General features: G+C 42.7%; 1 protein-coding gene across 1 annotated transcript in view; it reads left to right on the forward strand.

Annotated features, from left to right (window-relative positions):
- AKNAD1 (AKNA domain containing 1) overlaps positions 1-23944 on the forward strand; it is a 35950-nt gene that overhangs the window by 10161 nt on the left and 1845 nt on the right. Inside the window, exons 6-12 of the mRNA XM_032419599.1 lie at positions 6274-6430; positions 12304-12360; positions 12447-12532; positions 15582-15679; positions 20099-20212; positions 20306-20413; positions 22507-22588. Coding sequence (XP_032275490.1) covers positions 6274-6430; positions 12304-12360; positions 12447-12532; positions 15582-15679; positions 20099-20212; positions 20306-20413; positions 22507-22588 — 702 coding nt within the window. The remainder of the gene's footprint in view (positions 1-6273; positions 6431-12303; positions 12361-12446; positions 12533-15581; positions 15680-20098; positions 20213-20305; positions 20414-22506; positions 22589-23944) is intronic.

Below are 23944 nucleotides of genomic sequence, written 5' to 3' on the forward strand. Positions count from 1 at the left end.
TAAAAACTAATAGAGTAAGGATATTTATTTTCCAAGGAATCCCACTCGTCTGGGCAGTCATTTTAAAGTCAGGCCTCGGTGCACAGTGAGACCAAAGTTATGCAACGCCATATTTATACCCTAGTTACACCCACAGTGTGCTGGACCCAGTATAAATCAAAAGAGTTTCAACTGCAATTATATCCCAGATACAGGAAAAGCTTTCAATACTGGGGCAAGGGAAGGACCCAGTCTCTCCCAAAACTGAGTTAAAACCAGCTCAGAGCAAGCAAGGCTCCTCAGCTTGACACTGGTCCTCTTGTTCTTGCATGGGCATAACGTGGCAATGAACAGAACCCCATATAATTGTCCAGAACCTTCTAAGTGTTGAATCCAAAAGCCATTGTAGATGGCTTTCTGCAGGGGAAAGAATTCTGCTGATTCGTTGATGAATTACTTGTTTAAGTCCACTATGTGCTCATATTACCTTGAAAAGGTAATATGCAAAAATAGTTGTTTTATTTCATGTAGCTTGTTTGTCAGAATGTAGTCTGATAGTCATTTCACACGCTAATACCAGAAGCCAAGAGGTCAAGGAATGGGGTTCTTTCTCCACCAATCCCTTCTCTCTGATATTATGAGCATACAATCTTGTCTTCTGCTTTATGGAAAAGATCACAAATTCCCTCAAAAATGTCTTTTCTGGGGCACCTGGCTGGCTCAGTCAGAAGAGCATGCGACTCTTGATCTCAGGGTTGTGAGTTCAAAGCCCACATTGGGTGTAGATATTACTAAAAAATAAATAAACTTAAAAAAAATGTCTTTCCCCTATCTCCAGATCTACATGTTTTCACCTCCTCTTTCTTCCTTCACTCACTTGCAACCCATCTGGCCATGGTCCTTGAGCCCATTTCTTCCCACCACCTTCAGGCCTTGCTCCACCATTTCACTTCCTTCCGATTTTCAGCCTCTCCTTGTCCCCTGCCTAGTTCTTGTCCACCTGCCAGATTAGAGCATATTTTCCTATATTTTACTTGACTCTCGATAGGGTTTTCCATGCTTAAATCTTTGTACCACTGCTTACTGAGTAGAGCAGCCTTTCCCACTGGATGGAAAAGCCACTTTTATCCTATAAAAAAAACCTTTCCATGGGTAGATGGGTCTGGTTCAATTCCATCCCATTGAGTTACGTTTCTATTTCCACCTTAACCACACCGTTTTAAATGACTATAGTCTAGTGTACATTTTGAAATATTTCTTCTTTAAAAGTTGTTAGCTGTTCTTGCACCTTCTTCTTACCCATAAACTTTATAATCAGCTCACCAAATTTCCTTCATGAAATTCCACTAGAATTTTGTTTAGAATTGTGTTGAATTTCCAGATTAGTTAGAGAAGAGTTAAAACCTTTGCAACGAGTATTCCCACCCAAGAGCATATTTTCTTCATGTAGATTTCATGAATGTTTTGTTAGACTTATTCCTAGCTATTTTATAGGTTTTCTGAGCATTAGTAATAGACGTTTTCTGTAATTGATATACAGGAAATAAAGAAAAATCGTATATTTAACTTGTGCTGGATTACCTTACACAAGTTTGCTTTTAGTGTTCTTTGATTATCCTTTGATTGTCTTAGTTTTTAGGTGTGACAGTCATAGCATTTGAAAATAACTCCCCCCCTAAATATTTATACTTTATTTTTTCTTCCTTCCAATTCTTATATATCACATTTCTTTTTATTGATTTATTTCATTTGCTAGGTTTTGCAAAACAATGATAAATAATACTAGCAAAAGCAATCATTCTTGTCATGTTCTGAACAGTAAGGGAATTTTTTCCAAGTATGATACTTGCTGTGGTTTCAAGTAGAGAGCTTTATCAAGATTCTACTCCTAGTTTACTAGGATTAGATTTTTTTTTTAAATTTAGGAAAATGTTTAATCTAGTGGGATTTAGAAATCTATTTCCTAAATCTATTAATATAGATTAATTAACCTATAATTAATATTAACATATTATTAAACATCCTAATGTTTATAGAATGATTTGGGAAATTTTCCCTTTTCTTTTTATGTTCCAACTTAAAGTCTTTCTAGAACTCATTCCTAATCCCACTTGGATTTGGTGCCTTTTGGGGGGTAGATTTTCGATAATCTTTTCTATTTTTCTCTGGTTAGTTTTTTCAGATTTTCTACCTCTTTTTGAGTAGATTTTAATAATTTATGTTTTCCTAGAGACTTGTTCATTTCATCTAGATTCTAAACTGTGTTGGTATAAAGTTGTTCAATCCCATTTGATTAAAAATTTTTCTTCTGTTATCTTTCCTTTCTTGTTCTTAATGCTTTTCAGTCAGACTTTCCACTGGTTTATTTTATAGATATTTTCAAAGAAAATGTTTTATTGATCAAATTCTTTCCAGTTCCATTTATTTCTCCTTTTGGGGGGTTTATCTTGTGGTTCTTTTTCTATCTTCCTGTTTTGAATATTTAGCTTATTGATTTTGAACTTTTCCCTCTAGTAAATGCATTTTAAGCTGTAAATTTTCCTCAGAGTACTGTACTAGCTACATTACATTGGTTTTACATGTTGTTTTCTCATTTATTATTCAGTTGTAGAGTATCCCTATTCTCTATTTTTATTTCCTAGTAACCCAAGAGTTATAAGGATGAGTGTTAAAATTCCCAATTAGTTTTTTGTTGTTGCTGTATTTTTGTTATTAATTTCCAGTGATCAAAGAATGTGGGTGGTATAATTTTAAGACTTTTTTTATTTTTATTTTTATTTTTATTTTTTTTTTAAGATTTTATTTATTTATTTAAGACAGAGAGAATGAGAGAGAGAGAGCACATGAGAGGGGGGAGGGTCAGAGGGTGAAGCAGGCTCCCTGCCGAGCAGGGAGCCCGATGCGGGACTCGATCCAGGGACTCCAGGATCATGACCTGAGCCGAAGGCAGTCGCTTAACCAACTGAGCCACCCAGGCGCCCAATTTTAAGACTTTTTAAGAGTATCTTTAGCTTCACAGGAAAATTGAGAGGAAGATACGGAGATTTCCCATATACCTCTGCCCGCACACATGCACAGTCTCTCCCATTATCAACATCCCCCACCAGAGTGGTACATTTGTTACAACTGATGAACCTACACAGATAAATCATAATTGTCCAAAGCCCAGAGTTTGCACTGGGGTTTACTCTTGGTGCTGTACATTCTATAGTTTAGACAAATGTATAGTGACTTGTACCCATCTTTATGGCATCATACAGAGAATTTTCACTGTCCTGAAAATCCTTTGTACTCCACCAATTCATCTTTCCCCCCACCCCAGCCTCTGGCAATCGCTGATCTTTTTACTGTTCCTATAGTTCTGCCTTTTCCAGAATGTCACATAGTTAGAATCATGCAATAGGTAGACTTTTCAGATTGAGCTTCTTCTACTTAGTAATCTGTATTTAAGGTTCCTACATGTCTTTTCATGACTTGAAAACTCATTTTTTAGTGATGAGTAATATTCCATTGTCTAGATGTGCCACAGTTTATTTAGCCATTCACCTACTGAAGGACATCTCGGTTGCTACCAAGTTTTGAAAAGTATGACTATAGATGCTATAAACTTCTTTTTTTTTTTTTTTTTTAAAGATTTTTTTTTTAAAGATTTTATTTATTTATTTGAGAGAGAGAATGAGAGACAGAGAGCACGAGAGGGAAGAGGGTCAGGGGGAGAAGCAGACCCCCGCTGAGCAGGGAGCCCGATGTGGGACTCGATCCCGGGACTCCAGGATCATGACCTGAGCCGAAGGCAGTCGCTTAACCAACTGAGCCACCCAGGCGCCCTAGATGCTATAAACTTCTGTGTGCAAGTTTTTTTGTGTCAACATAAATTTTCAGCTCCTTTGGGTAAATACCAAGGAGTCTGATTGCTGGATCGTATGGTAAAAATATGTTTAGTTTTGAAAGAAACTGTCAAACTGTCTTCCAAAGTGGCTGTACCATTTTGTATTCCCACCAGCAATGATTGAGAGTTCCTATTGCTCCACATCATTGCCAGTATTTGGTTGTTAGCATTCCAGATTTTGGCGATTCCACTAATGTATAGTGGTATCTCATTGTTGTTTAAATTTGCATTTCCCTTATGACATATGTTGTGGAGCATCTTTTCATAAGCTTATTTCCCATCTGTATATTTTCTTTGGTGAGGTGTCTATTAAAGTCTGTAGCACATTTTAAAATTGGGTTGTTTTCTTATTGTTGCATTTTAAGGGTTCTTTGTATATTTTGGATAACTATCCTTTATCAGCCCTTTGCCAATATTTTCTCTTGGTCTGTGTCTTGTCTTCTCATTTTCTTGGCAGAATGGAAGTTTTGTTTTGTTTTTTTTTAAAGATTTTATTTATTTATTTGACAGAGAGAGAGAGAGATAGCGAGAGCAGGAACACAAGCAGGGAGAGTGGGAGAGGGAGAAGCAGGCTTCCCGCCGAGCAGGGAGCCCGATGTGGGGCTTGATCCCAGCACCCTGGGATCATGACCTGAGCCGAAGGCAGACGCTTAACAAGTGAGCCACCCAGGCACCCCTACCCCTAGAAGTTTTAATTTTAATGAAATCTAGCTCATCAATTATTTCTTTCATGGATGGTGTCTTTTGTTTTGTATCTCAAAAGTCATCACCATATCCAAGATTATCTAGGTATTCTACTATGTTATCTTCTAGGAGTTTTACACTTTTGCATTTTACATTAGGGCTGTGATCCATTTTGAGTTAATTTTTATGAAGGGTATAAGGTATGTGTCTAGATTCATTTTTTTGCATGTGGATATTCAGTTGTTCTAGCACCATTTGTTGAAAAGACTATCTTTGCTCCATTGTATTGCCTTTGCTCTTTTGTCAAAGATCGAGTGACTATAATTATGTGGGTCTATTTCTGGGTTCTCTATTCTGTTCCACTGATCTATTTGTATAGTCTTTCACCAATACCACACTGCCTTGATTACTGTACCTTTATAGTAGGTCTCAAAGTTGGGTAGTGTCAGTCTTTCAACTTTGTTCTTGTCCTTCAATATTGTGTTGGCTATTCTGAGTCTTTTGTCTCTTCATATAAACTTCAGAATCATTTTGTCAGTATCCACAAAAGAACTAGCTGGAATTTTGACAGGGGTTGCCTTTAATCTATAGATCGGATTGGGAAGAACTGACATCTTGACAATATTGAGTCTTCTTATCCACAAACATTGAATATCTCTGCATTTATTTAGTTCTTTGATTTCATTCATCAGAGTTTTATAGTTTTCCTTATATAGATCTTGTACATATTTTGTTAAATCTATACCTAAATATTTCATTTTTTTGATCTTAATGTAAATGGTATTGTCTTTAATTTCAAATTTCACTTGTTGATGGTATATAGCTAAGTGATTCACTTTTGTAATATTAACCTTGTATCCTGCAACCTCACTATAATTGCTGATTTGTTCTAGTTTTTCTGTTAATTCTTTTGGATTTTCATATGTGAAAAAAGACACTTTTATTTCTTCCTTTCCAATCTGTATACCTTATATTTTCTTTTCTTGTCTTATTACATTCTTACCTTGTCTTATTACATTATTATCCTTATTACATAAGGATTTCCAGCACAATGTTGAAAAGGAGTGGTGAGAGGGACATCCTTGCCTTTTTCCTGATCTTAGTGAGAAAGCAGTGGTACAATTTTTAATGTTTTGGAATTTGGTGAGATTTTTCTTTGTGGATTAATATGAGGTAAATTTTTGTAAATGTAATGGCTTTGAGGAAATTGGGTTCTTTTTGGGTAAAATATTTATATTTATGTATACACTTACACATATACACTTGTTTAAACATGTATACATATATGTACATATGCCTATAGATCAAGCTTGTTAATCAAATGATTTCCCAGATATTTCATGTCCTTCCTCTTTTCAATTGATATAAATCATTATTTCCATAGAATCACAGCTCTTAGAACTGTAAGGGACCTCAAAATAATTAGATCCAGATGAGCAGAGTATTGTTATCCCCATGTTATAGTTGAGACACTGGAGGTACAGTAAGATGAGGTGATTTTCCCAAGGATGCACAGCTAATGAATAACAAAATGAGGATTAGAGCCCAGGCCTTTGGAGTGAGACTATAAACAGGATGCATGTCAGGGCGGGTGTCCATTATCCTTCCTGTCTGAAGCCAAACCACATTAATAATATAGATCAATGCTATATTCATGAACTGTTGTTACTAATTAGACTGTTGACTGCATATCCAGTAAGATGCCTGTTTATGTCTATTAGAGAAGTGGAAGGTGAAATCCTCAAGTTGGAGATGCTACTTGAGGATGTTAAAGAGAAAATTAATAAGGGCAAATGTACTTCAGCCGTCTCTCTTCCTGTGAGTTCTCCAATCATCTCGGATGACTTGGCATCCACATCCTCTCCACCCTCAAATGAGGTAATACGGCAACCTACAGCCTAATTTCATGCCAGGAAAAATGTTTTTTATGCATTTATAGAATCCTAATTCATGAAATCATGAATTCTATTTTAATATTTCATGAAAATTTAATTTTCCAAAGTCCCATGAATCATATTATTTAAAATGGAACCAGCTTTTAAAAATTAGAAGCTATTTTAAGTGTTGGTTTTTGAAAGATCTTATTAGTTTAAGATGTAACAATGCAGTTTAAAGTGATGAACCACTGAAAAGCTATTTCTTCTGGATGAGGAGCAACATTTTTGTGGATTGTGCCTGGAAGAAATAATTTCTCTTAATCGTTTTATATACCCTCTTCTACATAAAGAATAACACACTCAGTGGGAAGAACTATTTCCCATGGGAAATCCACTTCTGCATTTTCCTTCTCTCAAGTTAAATTCTTTTGGATTGTCTACATATGCAAGATTAGGAATTCAAATCAATCACCACTGTCTTTCTACACTTTTTGTTTTTGTAGTTTCAACTATCAGAACATTTCAGACTAAATTAAAATTCTGAGAAACTGAATCATCTGGATAATTGCCTTAACATGACTCTTTTGTTTCAGACAGCACTTGAAGTCCCAGCCTGTGGCTGACACTCAAAATCTGAATAGGTTTTTGTCACAGTTAAGAACAAGATGTTGAAAGTTATATAAATGCTAGCCCTGCCAAAAAAGTGTGTTTGCTCCTTCAAAACACTTAACCTTTCCAGCAAAATTTCATTCATGGCCCAGCTTCCGAGTTAGGCCATTTATATAACTTGGACACACAGTCCCCCACCTCAGGCAGAATTCTTTGCTCGGACCTCTGTGTCCCCACAGTACTGTGTCTCACTTGTCCCTGTGCCTTTGTACCTACCTATCTTTGTATCACAGACATCTGACTGAGCTCCTGATATAGCGTGAATGTTCAGTGTAGTAACCTCTGAGCCCTTGTGAATTTAACAGTCTCAATGCTTCCCAAGCTGTGAACCAGAATTAGCTTCCTGGTGGTGTGAGGGAGCCCAGAGAGTGAGCCTAGCCTTCCGCCCAGCAGCTCTCTCAGATCTGGGTTTGCTTTTCTTTACTGGGTCCCAAGTTTACCAGCGACTATTCTGAAATAATAAGAACTCTAGAATTTTGTGATAAGTGGCCCTGAAAAGACAATCTACTGCTAGGATCATTCATTCATTCAACAAATATTTATTGCCAAATGCTAGGCACTTTTCTAGGTATTGGGGTATAACATAAACAAAGCAGACAAGTCACCCGCCCTCAAGATGCTTACATATCTCTAAGGGATCCCTACAATGGACAAATAAATAAGTGCAATGCATTTAACATAATACATTCCTGTGACTCTGGAGCCGAACTGCCTGGGTCTGAGCACTGGCTCTGTCACTCATCACCTTTGTGACCTTGGGCAAGTTATGTAACCTCTCTGTGCCTCAGTTTCCTCTGTAAAATAAAGATAATAATACCTACCTAAGCTTCCAACTCCTCTACTGTGAAAAATCTTTGCAAACTGTAAAGCCCTGAGCCAACAGAATTATTATTGTTTACTTCTCATTATAATTTTGTCATTATCATTTTAGACCTGTGGATTTTTAATCCCAGCACTTGCAATTAATTTGTAGTGAAATAATCTCAAGTGTGGTCCCCAGACCAAGAGCACTGACATCACCTGGCAGCTTGTTAGAAACTGTTATGATGTTGTTATGGTGTTAAGTGAGTTAATATGGGTAAAGTGCTTGAAATGGGGCCTGGCTCATAGTTAAGCACACTAGCTGGGTGTTAGCTTTTGTGATTATTCAGTAATGGCATGTGACCAAAAGTCACTCACTGTGGGAGGGCCGAGTCACTTGGGAGACTTGGTCAGGGAAGGTAAGATTTGAACTGAGTTGGAGGGAGGGGCAAGAAGGAGGAAGATAGGTGGAGAGTTGGGGAAACAGAGCTACCCTATGACCCAGCAATTGCACTACTGGGTATTTAACCCAAAGACACAGATGTAGTGAAAAGAAGGGCCATATGCACCCCAATGTTCATAGCAGCAATGTCCGCAATAGCCAAACTGTGGAAAGAGCCGAGATGCCCTTCAACAGATGAATGGATAAAGAAGATGTGGTCCATATATACAATGGAATATTACTCAGCCATCAGAAAGGATGAATACCCAACTTTTACATCAACATGGATGGGACTGGAGGAGATTATGCTAAGTGAAATAAGTCAAGCAGAGAAAGTCAATTGCCATACGGTTTCACTTGTTTGTGGAACATAAGGAATAGCATGGAGGACATTAGGAGAAGGAAGGGAAAGATGCGGGGGCGGGAATCGGAGGGGGAGACGAACCATGAGAGACTATGGACTCTGAGAAACAAACTGAGGGTTTTAGAGGGGGAGGGGGGAGGGGGGATTGGTTAGCCTGGTGATGGGTATTAAGGAGGGCACATTCTGCATGGAGCACTGGGTGGTTATATGAAAACAATGAATCGTGGATCACACATCAAAAACTAATGATGTACTGTATGGTGACTAACATAACATAATAAAATTTAAAAAAAAGGCACCCAGGCAGCACGTGATGGTGCCTAGGGGTGCAGTGGGGACACCGAACTGATCTGAGTCTCCCCGTGGAACTGCAGTTCTAAAGGCAGTCCCTCTGTGCGGCTCCGTGGATTCCTAAGGAACACCAGGGCGTCCTTCGGGGCAGCGACAGGCCCCTTCCTACACAGCTATCGCTGCGGAGGGAGGGCCTGACCAGTTCTGAGAGGAGAAAGGGAGAGTGGCCACAAGATGTCCCCACCACACTCCACCTCAGGTTGCTCCTTCCCATCCTCCCAGGAAGGCTGCAATTAAATTCCCGATGACTCTTAGCCAAAGAATCCCCCAAAGTGGGGCTCCCACAGAGCTCAAGAACTGATTCTAAATTCAAACTGCCTAAAAAAACAAAAAAACAACAAACAAACAAAACACCAAAACCCAAAAAACAACGATAACACAGACCAACCAGATCAAATGGCCATGAGGTTGTCCTCTGATCCCAGGGTCATGTCCAGCAGCCAAGCCCTGCTCGGTTCAGTTCCTTCTGTTGGATCTCTGACCATAACCAGTGTTGCTGAGTGTGGCTCTGAACCTGGCATCATCGTGATCACCTGGCTCTGAGCTTAACTAACACCGTGGATGTCAGTGCTGGTGACAGCTGCTGGTGTTGCTAATGTTTCCCACTCTCAGCGCTCGGGAGACACTTGCCTGGCATACCTGTCCTAGATCAGGGCTTCTCCAGCCACAGTGCACCTAGAAATCCTGTGCAAATCTTACTGCACATAGGCCTTGATTCGGTGGGTCTGAGGTGAGCCTGCAGTTCTGCGTTTCTAACAAGCTCCCAGGTGACGCCAGTGTTGCTGGTCTGGGGACCACACCTTGAGATTATTTCATTACGAATGAGCTGGAAGTACTGGGATTAAAAACCCCTGGTCTAAGGGGGGGGTGGCTGGGTGGTGGACATGGGGGAGGGTGTGTGCTGTGGTGAGAGCTGTGAATTGTGTGGGACTGACGAGTCACAGACCTGTACCCCGAAACAAATAATACATTATATGTTAATTTAAAAAAATGAAAAAAAAACCAAACCCTTGGTCTAAAAGGATAGTGACAAAATTATAATGTTGGTTCAGAGCTCACAGTTTGCAAAGACTTGGCAGAAGAACAGTTGGAAGCTTAGGAAGGTGAGGAGACTTAGGAAGGTGAGGACAAACGTCAGGGGACACTGGATCCCAGGCCTCCCAGTTCAGGTGGAGGGCACCTGCCTACATTCTGCTCATGTAAATCTACCTTATATGTGAAGTGCAGGGTACCCTTGTACCCCTAAAAGTGAGAAGTCATCAAAGAAAACACAGGGGCAAAGCCTTTTTTTAAATTATAAAAACAATTTATGCTTATTGCAAAACAAATCAGAAGATAGAAGTATAAAGAACATTTCACAGAGAGAAAAATCATAGCTAATATGTTAGTGTGAATCCGTCAAGTCTTTTTTCTTCTCCGCAGACACATACACATTTTTGAAAAACTGGGATCATGCTATATATATTGTTTTATGATGCTTTTTCTCTTTTAACATTCTATTGTGGGCATTTCAACAATCATGTAGAATAAACCTATGGCTTCATTTTTAAGGACTGCATTGTATTTCATTATACCAATTCATTTAACCAATCCCTTGTTGACGGACATTTGGTTTTTTCCAGTTCTTTGATATTACAAACACTGCTTTGGTGACATCATTTTATGCAAGCTTTGGGCCATACTCGATTATTTCCTTGGACTAAAAATGTTAATGGTTCAAGAGGCAAGAGGCAAGAAAATTCTGATAAACTGGCCCTTAGCAAGGTGGTGTCATGACCCAGCTGTGCATCAGAAAGGAGCCGTGTCCCCACCCCACCCCCAAGCCCACCCTGGGGATTTTTTTTTTTCTTTCCAACCTTCACCAAAGTGATAAGTGAAACTGGTATCTTATTGTTTTCATCTGTATTTCTTGGACTGTTCGTGAAATTTAACTCATTTTCATATGTTTCTTGGCCATTGCCACCTCCTCTTTGACATCATCAACATTTTAACTATTATTTGCAAAACCGAAACCGAAGCCACTTTTTTTGAAAGGCAGAGAAGTTGGAAAATATTAAGAACAAATAACGTGCCATATTGAGATTTTTATTATACAAAGGGCTCTGACAGGTGACCAAAGGAGCAGGAAAGTTGTGGTTAAGAACCCAAGCAGAAGGGGAAAGGTTCAAGTCCCAGGTCTGCCACTTACTCTCTGTGACCTTGCCAAGTTGCTGAAATTCTCTGAGCCTCAGGATGCCAGGAGGGCGAGAAGGAACCGAGCAGGTTGTATGAGGAGGACCTGGCACAATGAGCAGGCCACAAATGGTTGTTTTTGTGAGTAAGGAAACACCGAAAATCTCCAAAAAAGTAATGGACAAAGGAGATGAACTAAAAGTCACAAGTAGGAAACACAGCCAATAAATAAGCACATGGAGAAATGTTTATCTCCTTTAATAACAGAGGCAATTAACAGAAGGTGCCACCTCCCCGCTTTTTTTTTTTTTTTTTTTTTTAAGATTTTATTTATTTGCGAGAGAGAGAATGAGAGACAGAGAGCATGAGAGGGAGGAGGGTCAGAGGGAGAAGCAGACTCCCTGCCGAGCAGGGAGACCTCCCCGCTTTTTAAGTGAACAAAAATATTTCCAAGGATAATACCTGATGCAGCGGAAGGCGGGGTCAAACTGAGCTGCCCACATTGTTGGTGGCTGTGTCATTCTTACAACGTTTGTGGAAAGCAATTTGGCAACAGGTATCATCACGCAAACATGTTCACGACCTTTGACCTAGACATTTCCTAAGGAAGTAATTCAAGATATGGAAAAAGCGATCTGTACAAGGATGCTTGTGCCGGCATCGTTTATAATGGGGAGAAGAGCACGTTTTCTGTTTACAGAAAGCGTAAAAACCATAGTGAAAAATACACTCTGGGTGGTGTCAGGCGTTTCTGTGAAGTAGTAATTTTTCTGTGTTAAAAAGGGACATATAAACAATAATTTCAGCCTCTAAATAGTCCTAAAGCCTGTTTTAATTCATAGTTGAATGCATTTCTCTGGAAAAGCTTGTAGAGCTCTACGAAGAGTGGTCAGATTGATGGATTTAAACATTATCTTCCTAAATCTGTTCATCCTCCGGAGGAGCCTGGGCAAAGTGGAAACTAAGGAAAGGAAAAAGGGGGAAAGTATTCTCTCATCTGTAAACTAGATTTTTAAATGTTTGGAGGAGGAGAGAGGCCAAGCCAGCATTGAAACCTTCTCTCTTTACGCCCCAGGCCATTACAGCACAGACCCCGCGGCGCGAGAAATCAGAGCAAAGGAGTCCCAAAGCAGTGAGTTCAGCTGCCTGTGTGTGAGCAGCGGCGGGATGAGTCACTTCCTCGCTCACAGCCACATGTGTGTGTGCTTTGTGGTGCAGGAGAACCCCATCAACACCTCGGGAAGGCAGGACCACGCAGAGACGACCAGTCCAAGCTGTGCCTTTTGCCATGGGGTCCTTGAATGGTGAGGGCTTCTTGCTGCTAAATCCCCAGGGCAGGTGGGAGCCAGTGCGGGGATAATAGCTCCGGGGAGAGTGGGCGTCAGCTTAAGCGAACAGGTGCCAGAAGCCGCTGGCCAAGTTACAGATCGCAGATCGCAGGGCTGGGCATGCCCCGCCTCCGTCCCGATTCACAAATCCCTCTCACGGTGGCTCTTGAGTGGCGTGAGCATCAGAGTCATCGGGAAGATTGTTAAATAATGCACACGCCTCACCCTCACCTACTGTGTCAGCCTCACCGGGGCTGGAGCCCTGGTAGGAATACTTCTTTTAAATCTGCTCAAGTGATTCTCAGAAGTCCCCTTGGTTAGGAATCATGGCTACAGCCCACGAAGGGTGGTTTGTCCTGTAGGCTCCGTCAGAACATTACCCCGACGGGAGGTGGTCGTGCACCATTCACAGAGCAGCTTCTTGTGACGAGTGAAAATCTGCCCCTTCCCTCCCTCTGTCCCCAGTCCCACTGGAAATAAACCCAATCCCACCTCTCGGGCTTCACGTCTCCCCGTTCTTGGGCAAGAAATCTTCCAGAGGTTAAGAAGCTGTAAACTGTGCCAAGAAAGCATCGATGTAAAATCCTAAGGAGAAATCCTTCATGTTCTTGAAACTTTCTTTGGATCAACTGTTAGCCCATGTGGATTCAGAATCATTTATGTGAAGCTTCTGTCTGTTAGTGAGAGGCGCTACCTCCACGCTCAGGAGGCACGGTGGATGCGGGCCAGAGCTGGGCTAATTTACCTTGGAAAGGTCAGGAGTCAAGGAGGGAGGAGCTGTTTAGCAACCATTATTACATGTCCATAATGGGCTCTAATAGAAGCAGATGACAAGATCTGAAGCTCGAAAGGATTCCACCCCGGGAGCTTGTCCTAAGTGTTCTATTGAGTGTCCGCCCCCTAAAAAGTGCATGGCGTTTGTGCTGAAAATGACCATGTGTCATCTGGTGTGGACCAGTACTTTAAACCGACGTGCCAGTCATTGGCTTTGACTCTCCTTTAAATATAAGGGGCAATAATGATGCCTACTCCCTGAGTCACCCCAGGCCCACTATTTTTATTTATTGAATGAAACCTCAGTTTTGGAATTTTTAAAATTGTATTAAGTATAATAAAAATAGTTTGACATTTAAAAAGCATTTTGATTAAGCATTCGAGGTATTATTCCAAATCCCTAGTCTAGACCCTACAGAGACTCTTAAGTATCAAGTCAGGGACTGATGTTCCAGACTAAATTTTCTCTTTTATGATGGACAAGAGGGAAGGAAAAGCACAGCCAAGTGTGAAATCAGATCTAACCATGAATGTACCACTGGGGTGTGAAGTAGAGATACACATGATTTATAAATTGAAATCTTGGTAAACTACATAATACCTGAGGGATTAATTGAACAAAGGGCTACATATACTCTTTACTCTTCTAGAAGATTAGATATCTCTCAGATGGGACATGTGCTTTATGAAGTTTGCTGATGTTTGAGGGATATTTATATATATGCAGATAAATGATATATGCTACAGATAAAATGCATATCCCTTTGTGCTATGTCTGATGCAGGATTTTGTATTTAAGAGTACGCTTTAGCTACTTTGTCTTCTTGGAAAACTGTCTTCTCAAGTAGAATTGCCCTTAGCTTTTATGTTTGGCAAGAAGATTTTAGTGCACAAAGAAGTTTAAAAGAGGCAGAAAAAGAAAGTCATGTGTGGGACTGAACTCCCTTGAAAGAGATCCAAGTTTTCCACTTTGGAGAGCAGATGTTCAAATGCCCCAAAGGTGGAAGGAGGAGACAGAAAATGAGGTGTGAGAAAATATGTGAGTCAGGAGGAAAGCATGTTTTTCCAAGGGGAGGGGAAGGGCCCAGCTTCTCAGGCCCCAGCCCCACCAACTCCAAGCACAGCGCCTGTCTCCACGGCAGCCAACAGGCCTGCAAGGTTGGGGGTGCTGCATTCACCAAGCAACGTCTGGAGCTTGTCCCCCCTTCCCTGCCCCCCCGCCTCCCCTCCCCATCCCTCCCTCCAGGGGAATCAGTCTCGTTCCTCTCACCAGCTGTGTCCGGGACATCAAGGGCACAGTGCCTTCCACACTAAGAATGAGCAACTTTCCTGGAGGGCTATTACTGTATCTCAGGGCCGTGTGAGGGCTTTATTAAGAATTGTGATTAATTAGAATTTTTCAGAAGGAGTTAGAATTTCTGTGAAGAAGGGAGGCTGAAGCAACAGACAGGTCAGAGAAAGTGTCCTGGTAGACAACTGGAAGGTATCTTTCTGATGCCCCCTGGTGGCCTTGTACAGCTAAAATTAACCCAATGTGCTCCCACCGCTTTTAGCCCCATACACACTGGACAAAATCCAGCTTGCTGGGCGTTCTGGACACACTCAGCTTGCACTTGCGGAGCCAAAGCCACATGACCTAGCACTGACATGGAGCACAGCTTCTTCCCCTGGTAAGAGTTGATTTTGAGACACGAATATGAAGAAAACCCCAAATCTTATAATTCCATATTTCAAATTTCTATATTGCATATGTGTGCATGGTGATTAGATATCATCCTCTGGGGAACAAAACAGATTTGCTTTTTAACATTTAGTATACATATTCTTACCAGGCCAAGCGGTGCTGGGTGCGGTTTCTTATAGGAAGGCTCTCAAAAGGGTGGGCAGCTCGGGCGCCTGGGTGGCTCAGTTGGTTAAGCGACTGCCTTCGGCTCAGGTCATGATCCTGGAGTCCCTGGATCGAGTCCCGCATCGGGCTCCCTGCTCGGCAGGGAGTCTGCTTCTCCCTCTGACCCTCCTCCCTCTCATGCTCTCTGTCTCTCATTCTCTCTCTCAAATAAATAAATAAAATCTTTAAAAAAAAAAAAAAAAAAAAAAAAGGGTGGGCAGCTCTGTGTTGAGGACAAGACGCCACTCGTGTATCGTCCCAGGCCCTGATCTAAGAAATTTAACATTTCAGTTTTACCTGTACGCTCACGATCTCCAGGAGAAGTGGGCTAAAAGTTTATGGGATCTTATGCACCTTTTTCAGGAAGGAAAACATGGAGAAAAAAGGGCACAGAAAGACCAACTGTGGAAGGTGTCCCCCTGCCATTCAAGAAAAGGCACAGCGCGCAGGTTCGATTCTCAGTAAGTTGAGGGGCCCGGGGCTGTGGTCCGTCTCCATGGGTCTGCTCCCTGCAGGCAGCCCATCTGCCACACCAAACAGCTTTACCTAGACGAGGGTGTGGCCTATTGTATTTTTTTTTTTTTGCAATATGTAAAAAATTAAAAATGGAATAGATTCAAATGGATCAAATGTGGTCAGACAGGGTGAAAGTGCCCACCTGTGTTTGTGCGGGAGTCCCGGGACTCCATGCACTCAGTTGTGAGGTGGCCTCCACTCTGGGTGTCATCCTTCCAGCATGACCCAAAATCCCCACCTGGTGAGCTTCCTGGCCATGGGAGACTTGCTGCCGACTTGTCCATGCACATTTCACAGAAGCAAAGAAAATTGCTTCTCCTGGGAGGGGACTGGGAGAGCACGCAGGGCATGGAATTCAATGATTTTTAGTCAGAGGAGTTTTCCTCCAAAGGTAGTTTAAGCAGAAAAACATCCCGTGGCAGAACCACCCTGGTTGAGGAGGAGGTGAGGCCAAGGCCTGCCTGTTCAGGCAGCTCCTGAGCATGAGAGTCCCCACCCGAGCCTGGTCTACCCTGTTTATACACGAGAACCGGGGCCAGAGACCTAACGAGGCTTGTTTACGCTCATACAAGCTGTGGGCCAAGAGCCTTTCCTTCGACCCAGTGTTCTTTCTGTTCTGTCATGTGTAGTTCCACTTCTTCTCCGTAGACGATTCATTTTCTTCTTCTTCTTTTTTAAAGATTTTATTTATTTATTTGAGAGAGAGAGAGAGCACGAGCAGGGGGAGCAGCGGGGGCAGAGGGAGAATCAGACTCCCCGCTGAGCAGGGAGCCCGATGCAGGACTCGATCCCAGGACCCCGGGATCATGACCTGAGCCTAAGGCAGACGCTTAACCGACTGAGCCACCCAGGCGCCCCAAAGATTCATTTTCTAATAGTCATAGTAATGTTTCATCAATTGAATACCCACAACACCAGATGCCGTACCAGGACAGGCTTTCCCACTGTGGTCAGAAGGCTCTGGGGGTCCCTGAGACCCTTCCGGGGGGCTGTGAGACCCTCTCTTTCACAGCTACATATCCATGCAAGGCCAATACTGCAACTGACTGAATGCAGGTGCAGCCGTCGAATCCAGCTGCCTTCTAGTAAGCCAGGTATTCAAGACACTTGCCAAAACATAAAATACTGCCACTCTTCTAATGCCTTTCATTTTTTTTTTTAAAGGTTTTATTTATTTGACAGAGAGAAAGACAGCCAGAGAGGGAACACAAGCAGGGGGAGTGGGAGAGGGAGAAGCAGGCTTCCCGCAGGGAGCCTGACGCGGGGCTCGATCCCAGGACCCCGGGATCATGACCTGAGCCGAAGGCAGACGCTTAACGACTGAGCCACCCAGGCACCCCATGCCTTTCATTTTTAAAAATAGCTTTTTTGCATTAAAAACCTGTTATTGTGGGGCGCCTGGGTGACTCAGTGAGTTGAGGGTTGGACTCTTGGTTTCAGCTCAGATCATGATCTCGGGGTCATGGGATGAAGCCCAGCATCGGGCCCTGTGCTCAGCACGGAGTCTGCTTGTCCCTCTCCCTCACCCTCTGCCCCTCCCCACTCTGCGAGCTCATGCACGCGTGCTCTTTCTCTCTCTCTTAAATAAATGAATGCAATTTTTTTAAAAACATTTTAAAAAGCCCGGGTGCCTGCGTGGCTCAGTCGGTTAAGCATCTGCCTTCGGCTCAGGTCATGATCTCAGGGTTCTGGGATTGAGTCCCACGTTGGGATCCCTGCTCAGAAGGAAGTCTACTTCTCCCTCTCCCTCCCATTCCGCTCCCCTTGTGCTCCCTCTCTGTCAATTAAATAAATAAAATCTTAAAAAATTTTTTTTTTAAAAACCCTTATTTTACCAGCATGAAATGAATTACTGTTGGTTTTAAATGACATAATAAAATATTTTTAAATGTTTCAGTTTAAAATTCTATTTTAAAAAAGCCTTAGGACTTTCCTTTCAGTCTTGGGAAGATCTGAATGATTCTGCACAAGCAAAAATGACTTTAAATTTATAATAGATCCCTCTCTACCCGTCCATCTTCAACCGACTGAATGTCATATAATAGCTCTTCTCCAATGCAGGGTGAGATTTTTCACCACAGGTACAAAAAATGGCATATATTATGATACAGGATAGATAAAAACTATAATAAGTAAAGCTCTTTAGGATTCTCAATTTTAAGAGTGTAAATGGGTTCTGACATAAAAAATTTGAGAACTGCTGACATAGTGCATAATATTTATCTATCCTTATATCCCTGTAAGTAGGAATTATTATCTTTATTTTACAGATAAGGAAATGGAGGCTCAGAGAAATTCAGTAACTTGCCAAAGAGCTGGTGTATTTCTACTGCTGTATAGTGATGTATCCCAAAATATAATGGTTCAAAACAACAAACATTTTCTATCTCAGAATTTCTATGGGTCAGGAGTTTGGGAGCAGCTTAGCTGAGTGATTCAGCTCAAGTTCTCTGATGAGGTTGTAGTCAGATGCTGGCCAATACCACCATCAGCTGAAGGCCTGACTGGGACTGGAGAATCTGCCTCTATGATGGTTCACTCACATGGCCATTGGGAGGAGGTTTTAGTTCCTCACTGTGTGGGCCTCTCCAACAGGCTGCTTGAGTGTCATTATGACATGGCAGCCAAGTGATCCAAGAGAAAGACCAACATGGAAGCTTCAGTGTCTTTTATGACCTAGTTTTGGAAGTGATACAGCATCATTATCACTTTATTTGTGACAAGCAAGTCACTAAATCCATCCCACACTCAAGGAGAGAAGAATTAGGCTCTACCTTCTGAAGAACATATCAGAGAATTTGTGGACATATTTTTTTTTTTTTTAAATATTTTATTTATTTATTTGACAGAGAGAGACACAGAGAGAGAGGGAACACAAGCAGGGGGAGTAGGAGAGGGAGAAGCAGGTCTCCCGCTGAGCGGGGAGCCCGATGCGGGGCTCGATCCCAGGACCCTGAGATCATGACCTGAGCCGAAGGCAGACGCTTAACGACTGAGCCACCCAGGCGCCCCTGGACATATTTTTAACCATCACTGCTAACTAATGGCAGACCCAGACTTCAAACTCAGGTCTATCTGAACCTCATGCTCCTTCCACCATACAACCTTCCCAGGGAATGCCTTCAATCCTTTATTGCAATTTCCTTGAGTTATGGATTGAGAGGGAATTCAATGACTATTTTTTTAAAGATTTTATTTATTTATTTATTTGAGAGAGAGAGAGTGCATGCACGAGTGGGAGGAGAGGAGCAGAGGGGAGGGAGAGAATCTCCAGCAGACTCCACACTGAGCACGGAGCCCGACTCATGACCCCGAGATCACAACCTGAGCCAAAACCAAGAGTCAGACGCTCCACCAACGGAGCCACCCAGGCGCCCCTCAATGACTACTGACTGAGATATGGAAAAGAAAAAACATCCCTAGAGCTCACCCCATTGTGACTTACTCCTTGAAAGATGATGTTACAGGGGCGCCTGGGTGGCTCAGTCATTAAGCGTCTGCCTTCGGCTCAGGTCATGATCCCAGGGTGCTGGGATCGAGCCCCGCATCGGGCTCCCTGCTCCGCGGGAAGCCTGCTTCTCCCTCTCCCACTCCCCCTGCTTGTGTTCCCTCTCCCGCTGTCTCTCTCTCTCTCTCAAAAAATAATAAAAATCTTAAAAAAAAAAAGAAAGAAAGATAGTGTTACAAATGAGCATAATCACCAGAGTAGCAAGGCAGGTAGCGTCGTTGGCAGAGTCTTTGTCCCCTGGTCTCACCTGTCCTGGAGCCGAGATGTGCTCACTTGTCTGGCCCAGGCTCTCACGCTCTAGCCTCACCTGGAGGGCTCCATCGCCCACAGCCTGCCAGGTCCTAGACCTGCACTAGACACACGCTCTCTACTACTAGCCCCTCTGTGGCACAGATAACGGCAAAGCTATAATTCAGTTTCCCATATCGGCTTACGGAATTGATGTAGAGAAAAACCATCTTTCCAACTGTTCGGGTGACAAAACACAAGCTCTTGGCCACAACAGGGTCTGAGAAAAGAATGAGGGTATATCAGGGCAAATCTGGAAAAGTATCGATCTTGCATTTGTAATTGGTTCAATGGGCCACGTTCTCACGGACCCATCCATTCAGCAGACCTTCCCTAAGCACCTCCATGTGCGAGTAAATTCTTGAGGCTTTCCTATCAGATCTGTTACTTATCAAAACATCTCTCAGTTGTCATACGGGGATTCCAAATGTCATCCTGAGGCTGGCAACTCCCCTTGGGAACACAGCTGGGGAAGTGGACACTTTGGCGCCGACTGGTTAGAGCTGCCACACTTTATGACTCTAGTGAAGAAACTCACACTTTCTTTGTGTAACTCGGGCTTTTCCAGGTTCTGCTGCAGGCCCCAGCTGCTCTTCTGCTTCTGGGACTGGATTGCAGAATAATAAATGTGAGAACTGTGGCACTAAGAGTCATAATTCCCGAAGAGTCTGTGGCAAAGAAGGTGAGCGTGACGCGGGGCCCTTGCACAGAAGGCGTAAGTGGGGACAGCTGCTGTCCGCGGCAGTGAGTTGTATTTTTCATCTTTTCTTTTTAGAATTTCATTACAGATACAACATGCCGGGACAGAATTACTTAAATCCTAACGAAAGAAGTGCCTTTGTCAGGCTCTGCTTTTTAAACGAAAATAAAAATTCTTCACCTTGTAAGTACACCTGCTGCACGATCTCATCTTTGTAAGCAGGCTGGTCTCTCAGGCGTGCGGGACCCGCATCACACCGGCCACTGTTTCCCTTGGGGGGGGGGGGGCTGCCCTCTCCAGCCTGCTGCCTGGCTCTCCAGTACTCACCTGAGGCCCCCCGGCATCCTGGATGGCCAGAGGCTGGGCTGGGGCTGGGAGATAGGAAATCCTAGCAATAAAGGACTCCGAAAGTTATTAAGTGCTAACTCAGTGCAGGTTGATAACAAATAATAAATATTTGCTACACAAATGACCAACTGAAGAGTCACCACTAGTGTTGCTATCATTCAGGAGTGGTGAAAGCTTTAAATATGTCCCTACTAAAAGTCGGCATGTAAAGAAACAGACTGTTTTTATACTCCTTAAACATGCTAATTTCAATGCAAAATTTTGCTGTCTTTGGAAAAAATTAAAAGCCCACAAACATTTATTTATAAAGATGAATAAGACATGGCTCCTCCCTCCCCAAGGAGTTCACCATTTATCGAAAGGAACTCGTACCCAAATAAGGGAAGTTCGTGGCAAAATGCGGTGCTAGAATTAACAAAGTCAGAGTGTGCTGAGGGAACAAAAGGGAGGGAAGGAAATACTCCGTGTTTTGCTTCTGAACCACAGCCACATCTGGTTCTTTGACATCCTCTCCTTGTGGGAAAGTTCATACCTCCGGCACTTTCTCTCCTTATCTGTGGACAGGGCATCAGGGAGACTGTTTCTTATCTTTCACAATTGCCAATTTCCAAGATGAAGGAATGCCATTTCCCAGATTGAACTCAGCTGTGCGTCCCCTATGCACCGCCCCCCCCAGCTGCCAAATCCTTCACGTGCATGTGTTCTCTCAAGATGACAGCCACTAAACTCTGCAGAAGCAACAGAGCAGATTTCTTTACTATCTCTTTGGCCTTTGGGTCCACAGTCCGTGAGACTTGTCATTCCAATATATGAGGGAATGAGGGATCAACTGAGTCATCTGAAGTGTGACTTTGAGCTGCATTAGTAAATATATAGTGGCCAAGAGGGTAGAAGTCATAAGGAGGCATTGCTCAGTGTTGAAAAGAACCTTCCAGAAATTGGAATGCAGTGGGTTGTTGTGGGAGGTCCTGAGCCCCATCTGTAGAGATGTCTCTACAGATCCCATCCGGAGACAATGTACTTTGTCAGGATGTTGCAAACCTGTAGACTAGACTAGAACTGGACAAGATGACCCTATGATCCTTCCCAACTCTGAGCTTCTATGTTTCAAATAAAATCCAGATTTATATTTGGAGACTAGCAAAAGATTAAGACTGAACGCTTTAGTACCTCTGCTCATCACGACTTAAGTTCGGGTGGTCAACATGACTAATTTGGACTTTCTGGCTTCTGCTCTGCCTTCCATGTCTGAGGGACAATGTCTCCCAGTTCCCTTGTCAAATGGGACCCTCCTGAGGGGGAATGAAGCCTAGTTATGAGAGACTGGTGAATAAGACAGGAGACCAGGGAAGGAGAACCAGCAACAGAGAAGGCATATTTATTGGCCATCGACTCTCCTCTCTTCCTTTCCCTGGCTTTCTTCTTGTCTTCCATGGTGTCTTTCCTACGTTTATCTTCTTTTCTGTTTAGTCTCTATTTTCCGGAATTGTCTTAGTCATGTAGTTTAGTTTCTGACTCCTAGAAACCTTGCTCATGGGTTTGGAGAAGACTTCAATCCCCGTCAAAGGGATTAGCTATCCCTCCACTTGTCAGATGAAGTAGTTGAGTCCGCAGAAGTTGGACGGCATGCTCAGATGTCCACAGCTAGCACCCAGCGAACCTAAACCTAGACTCCTGGTCTTGTGGCTACTGATAAAACTCCCTTTAAAAGTTGAATTTCTTACAATAAATAAGTTGAAATTCTTTTCCTGAATTCAGAATACTTGATAGAAAGTTCTTTGTTTTCTATGTTCCCTAATTTTCTTACTTCTTAAAATTTCATGAAATATTTCCTTCATACAGAAAAGTTCGGGAAATGATACCCATATAGCCACCATTTGGGGATCATTTGCGATGCTCTGAATTTAATCATAGCTAACATTTTTCAGCTTGTTCAAAACCAGAATGGATCTGTTCCCAGACATCGAATCCAAAATCCTCTCATGATGAACATGAGCCCATACCAGGAAAGTAAGTATTATTTTATTATTAATAACAACAAAAATGACTACCAATCAGTTGGGTACATACAATGTGCTTAGTGCATGAAATTACTGGCCCAAGATCACCTAGATCATAAGTAGTCAAGCCAAGATTTAAACCAAAGTATGGCTGATACTTCAAACATTCATTTATTCTTCAACAAGTATTTGAGTGTTAATAGCAGCCTCTTGTGCCGGGTTCTGAGGACACAGTGAAAAATTAAACTACTGTCCCTGCCCTCATGGAAGTTACTTTTTTGGTAGAAGAGCCAGTCTTTGTAAGTGCCAAAAAGGGGGTGTACTGAGTGCCATTACCTAATTTGGAGGTTCAGGGAAGCTGAACACCAAAGGATAAGTGTGAATCAACTAGCAAGGGGATGTAGAGGTAAGAGTGAAGACATTCCAGTCTAAGAGAGCTTGCTGGAATGGGAAGGCCCCTTGGCAAGTTCTGGATCAGTGTAGTACGCATGGCTGTGGGCCATGATGGGGCTGGTTAGGGGAAGCTGATGGGATGGGTAGGGCCAGACCATGCAAGGGCTTGTCGGCTACAGGAAGGATTTCAGACTCTTGAGTATAATAAGCCAATGAAGGTGTTTGTAAAGTTTCCTAGTGTTTTAAAAGATCATTCTAAGTACCAAAGGAGTGGGAATGGAGTAGAGGAGTCAAGGATTGGAGCACAAAGGCCAAGTAAGAGGCTGGTGCAATATTCCAGGTGAAATGATGGTAGCTTGGCCAAGGGTGGTAGAGAAGGAAAGAGAGAGGTCTAGTATTCAAGAGCTCTCTAGGAGGCAGAATCAATAGTGTAGCAGAGTGGTTAATAGTTCAGGCTCTGCACTCACTCACTCAGTCTGAACGCACTAGCTCCTACGATAATGCAGTGTAGTGTTTAAGAATGTTGCCTCTGGCGAGGTCTTGGGTTTGCATCTTGGTTCTGTGTCCTTGAGCTGGTTGCCTGACCTCTCTGTGCCTCCCTTTCCCCACCATTATTTCCCCATTATTCCCCAAATGGGAATCATAATAGTGCCAAACTCATTGAGGATTGGGTCAATACATAGAAAGCACTTGGAAAGGTACCTGGCATTCAGCAAGTGATGGCTATTATTGTTGATCATGGTGACTGATTGGAGGTAGGGAGACAGAGGACTCTGAAGCCCATGCCCTTTCCACTGCACCACACTGCCCTGCTCTGCCTGGAGTTTTTCATTAGCTAGGGGCTCCTGATGCTCATGTTCTCTGATGCTCTCAACTGGACGATAGATCCAATGTGTTAAACTAACCTGCGGAACCAACTCATGTGAATGTGGTGGTGGTCGTGGGGGGGGGGGGGGATGAAGGGAGGCTTTGG

The sequence above is a fragment of the Phoca vitulina genome, unplaced genomic scaffold, assembly GCF_004348235.1.
Source record: "Phoca vitulina isolate PV1807 unplaced genomic scaffold, GSC_HSeal_1.0 scaffold2, whole genome shotgun sequence".
NCBI classification, from domain to species: domain Eukaryota; kingdom Metazoa; phylum Chordata; class Mammalia; order Carnivora; family Phocidae; genus Phoca; species Phoca vitulina.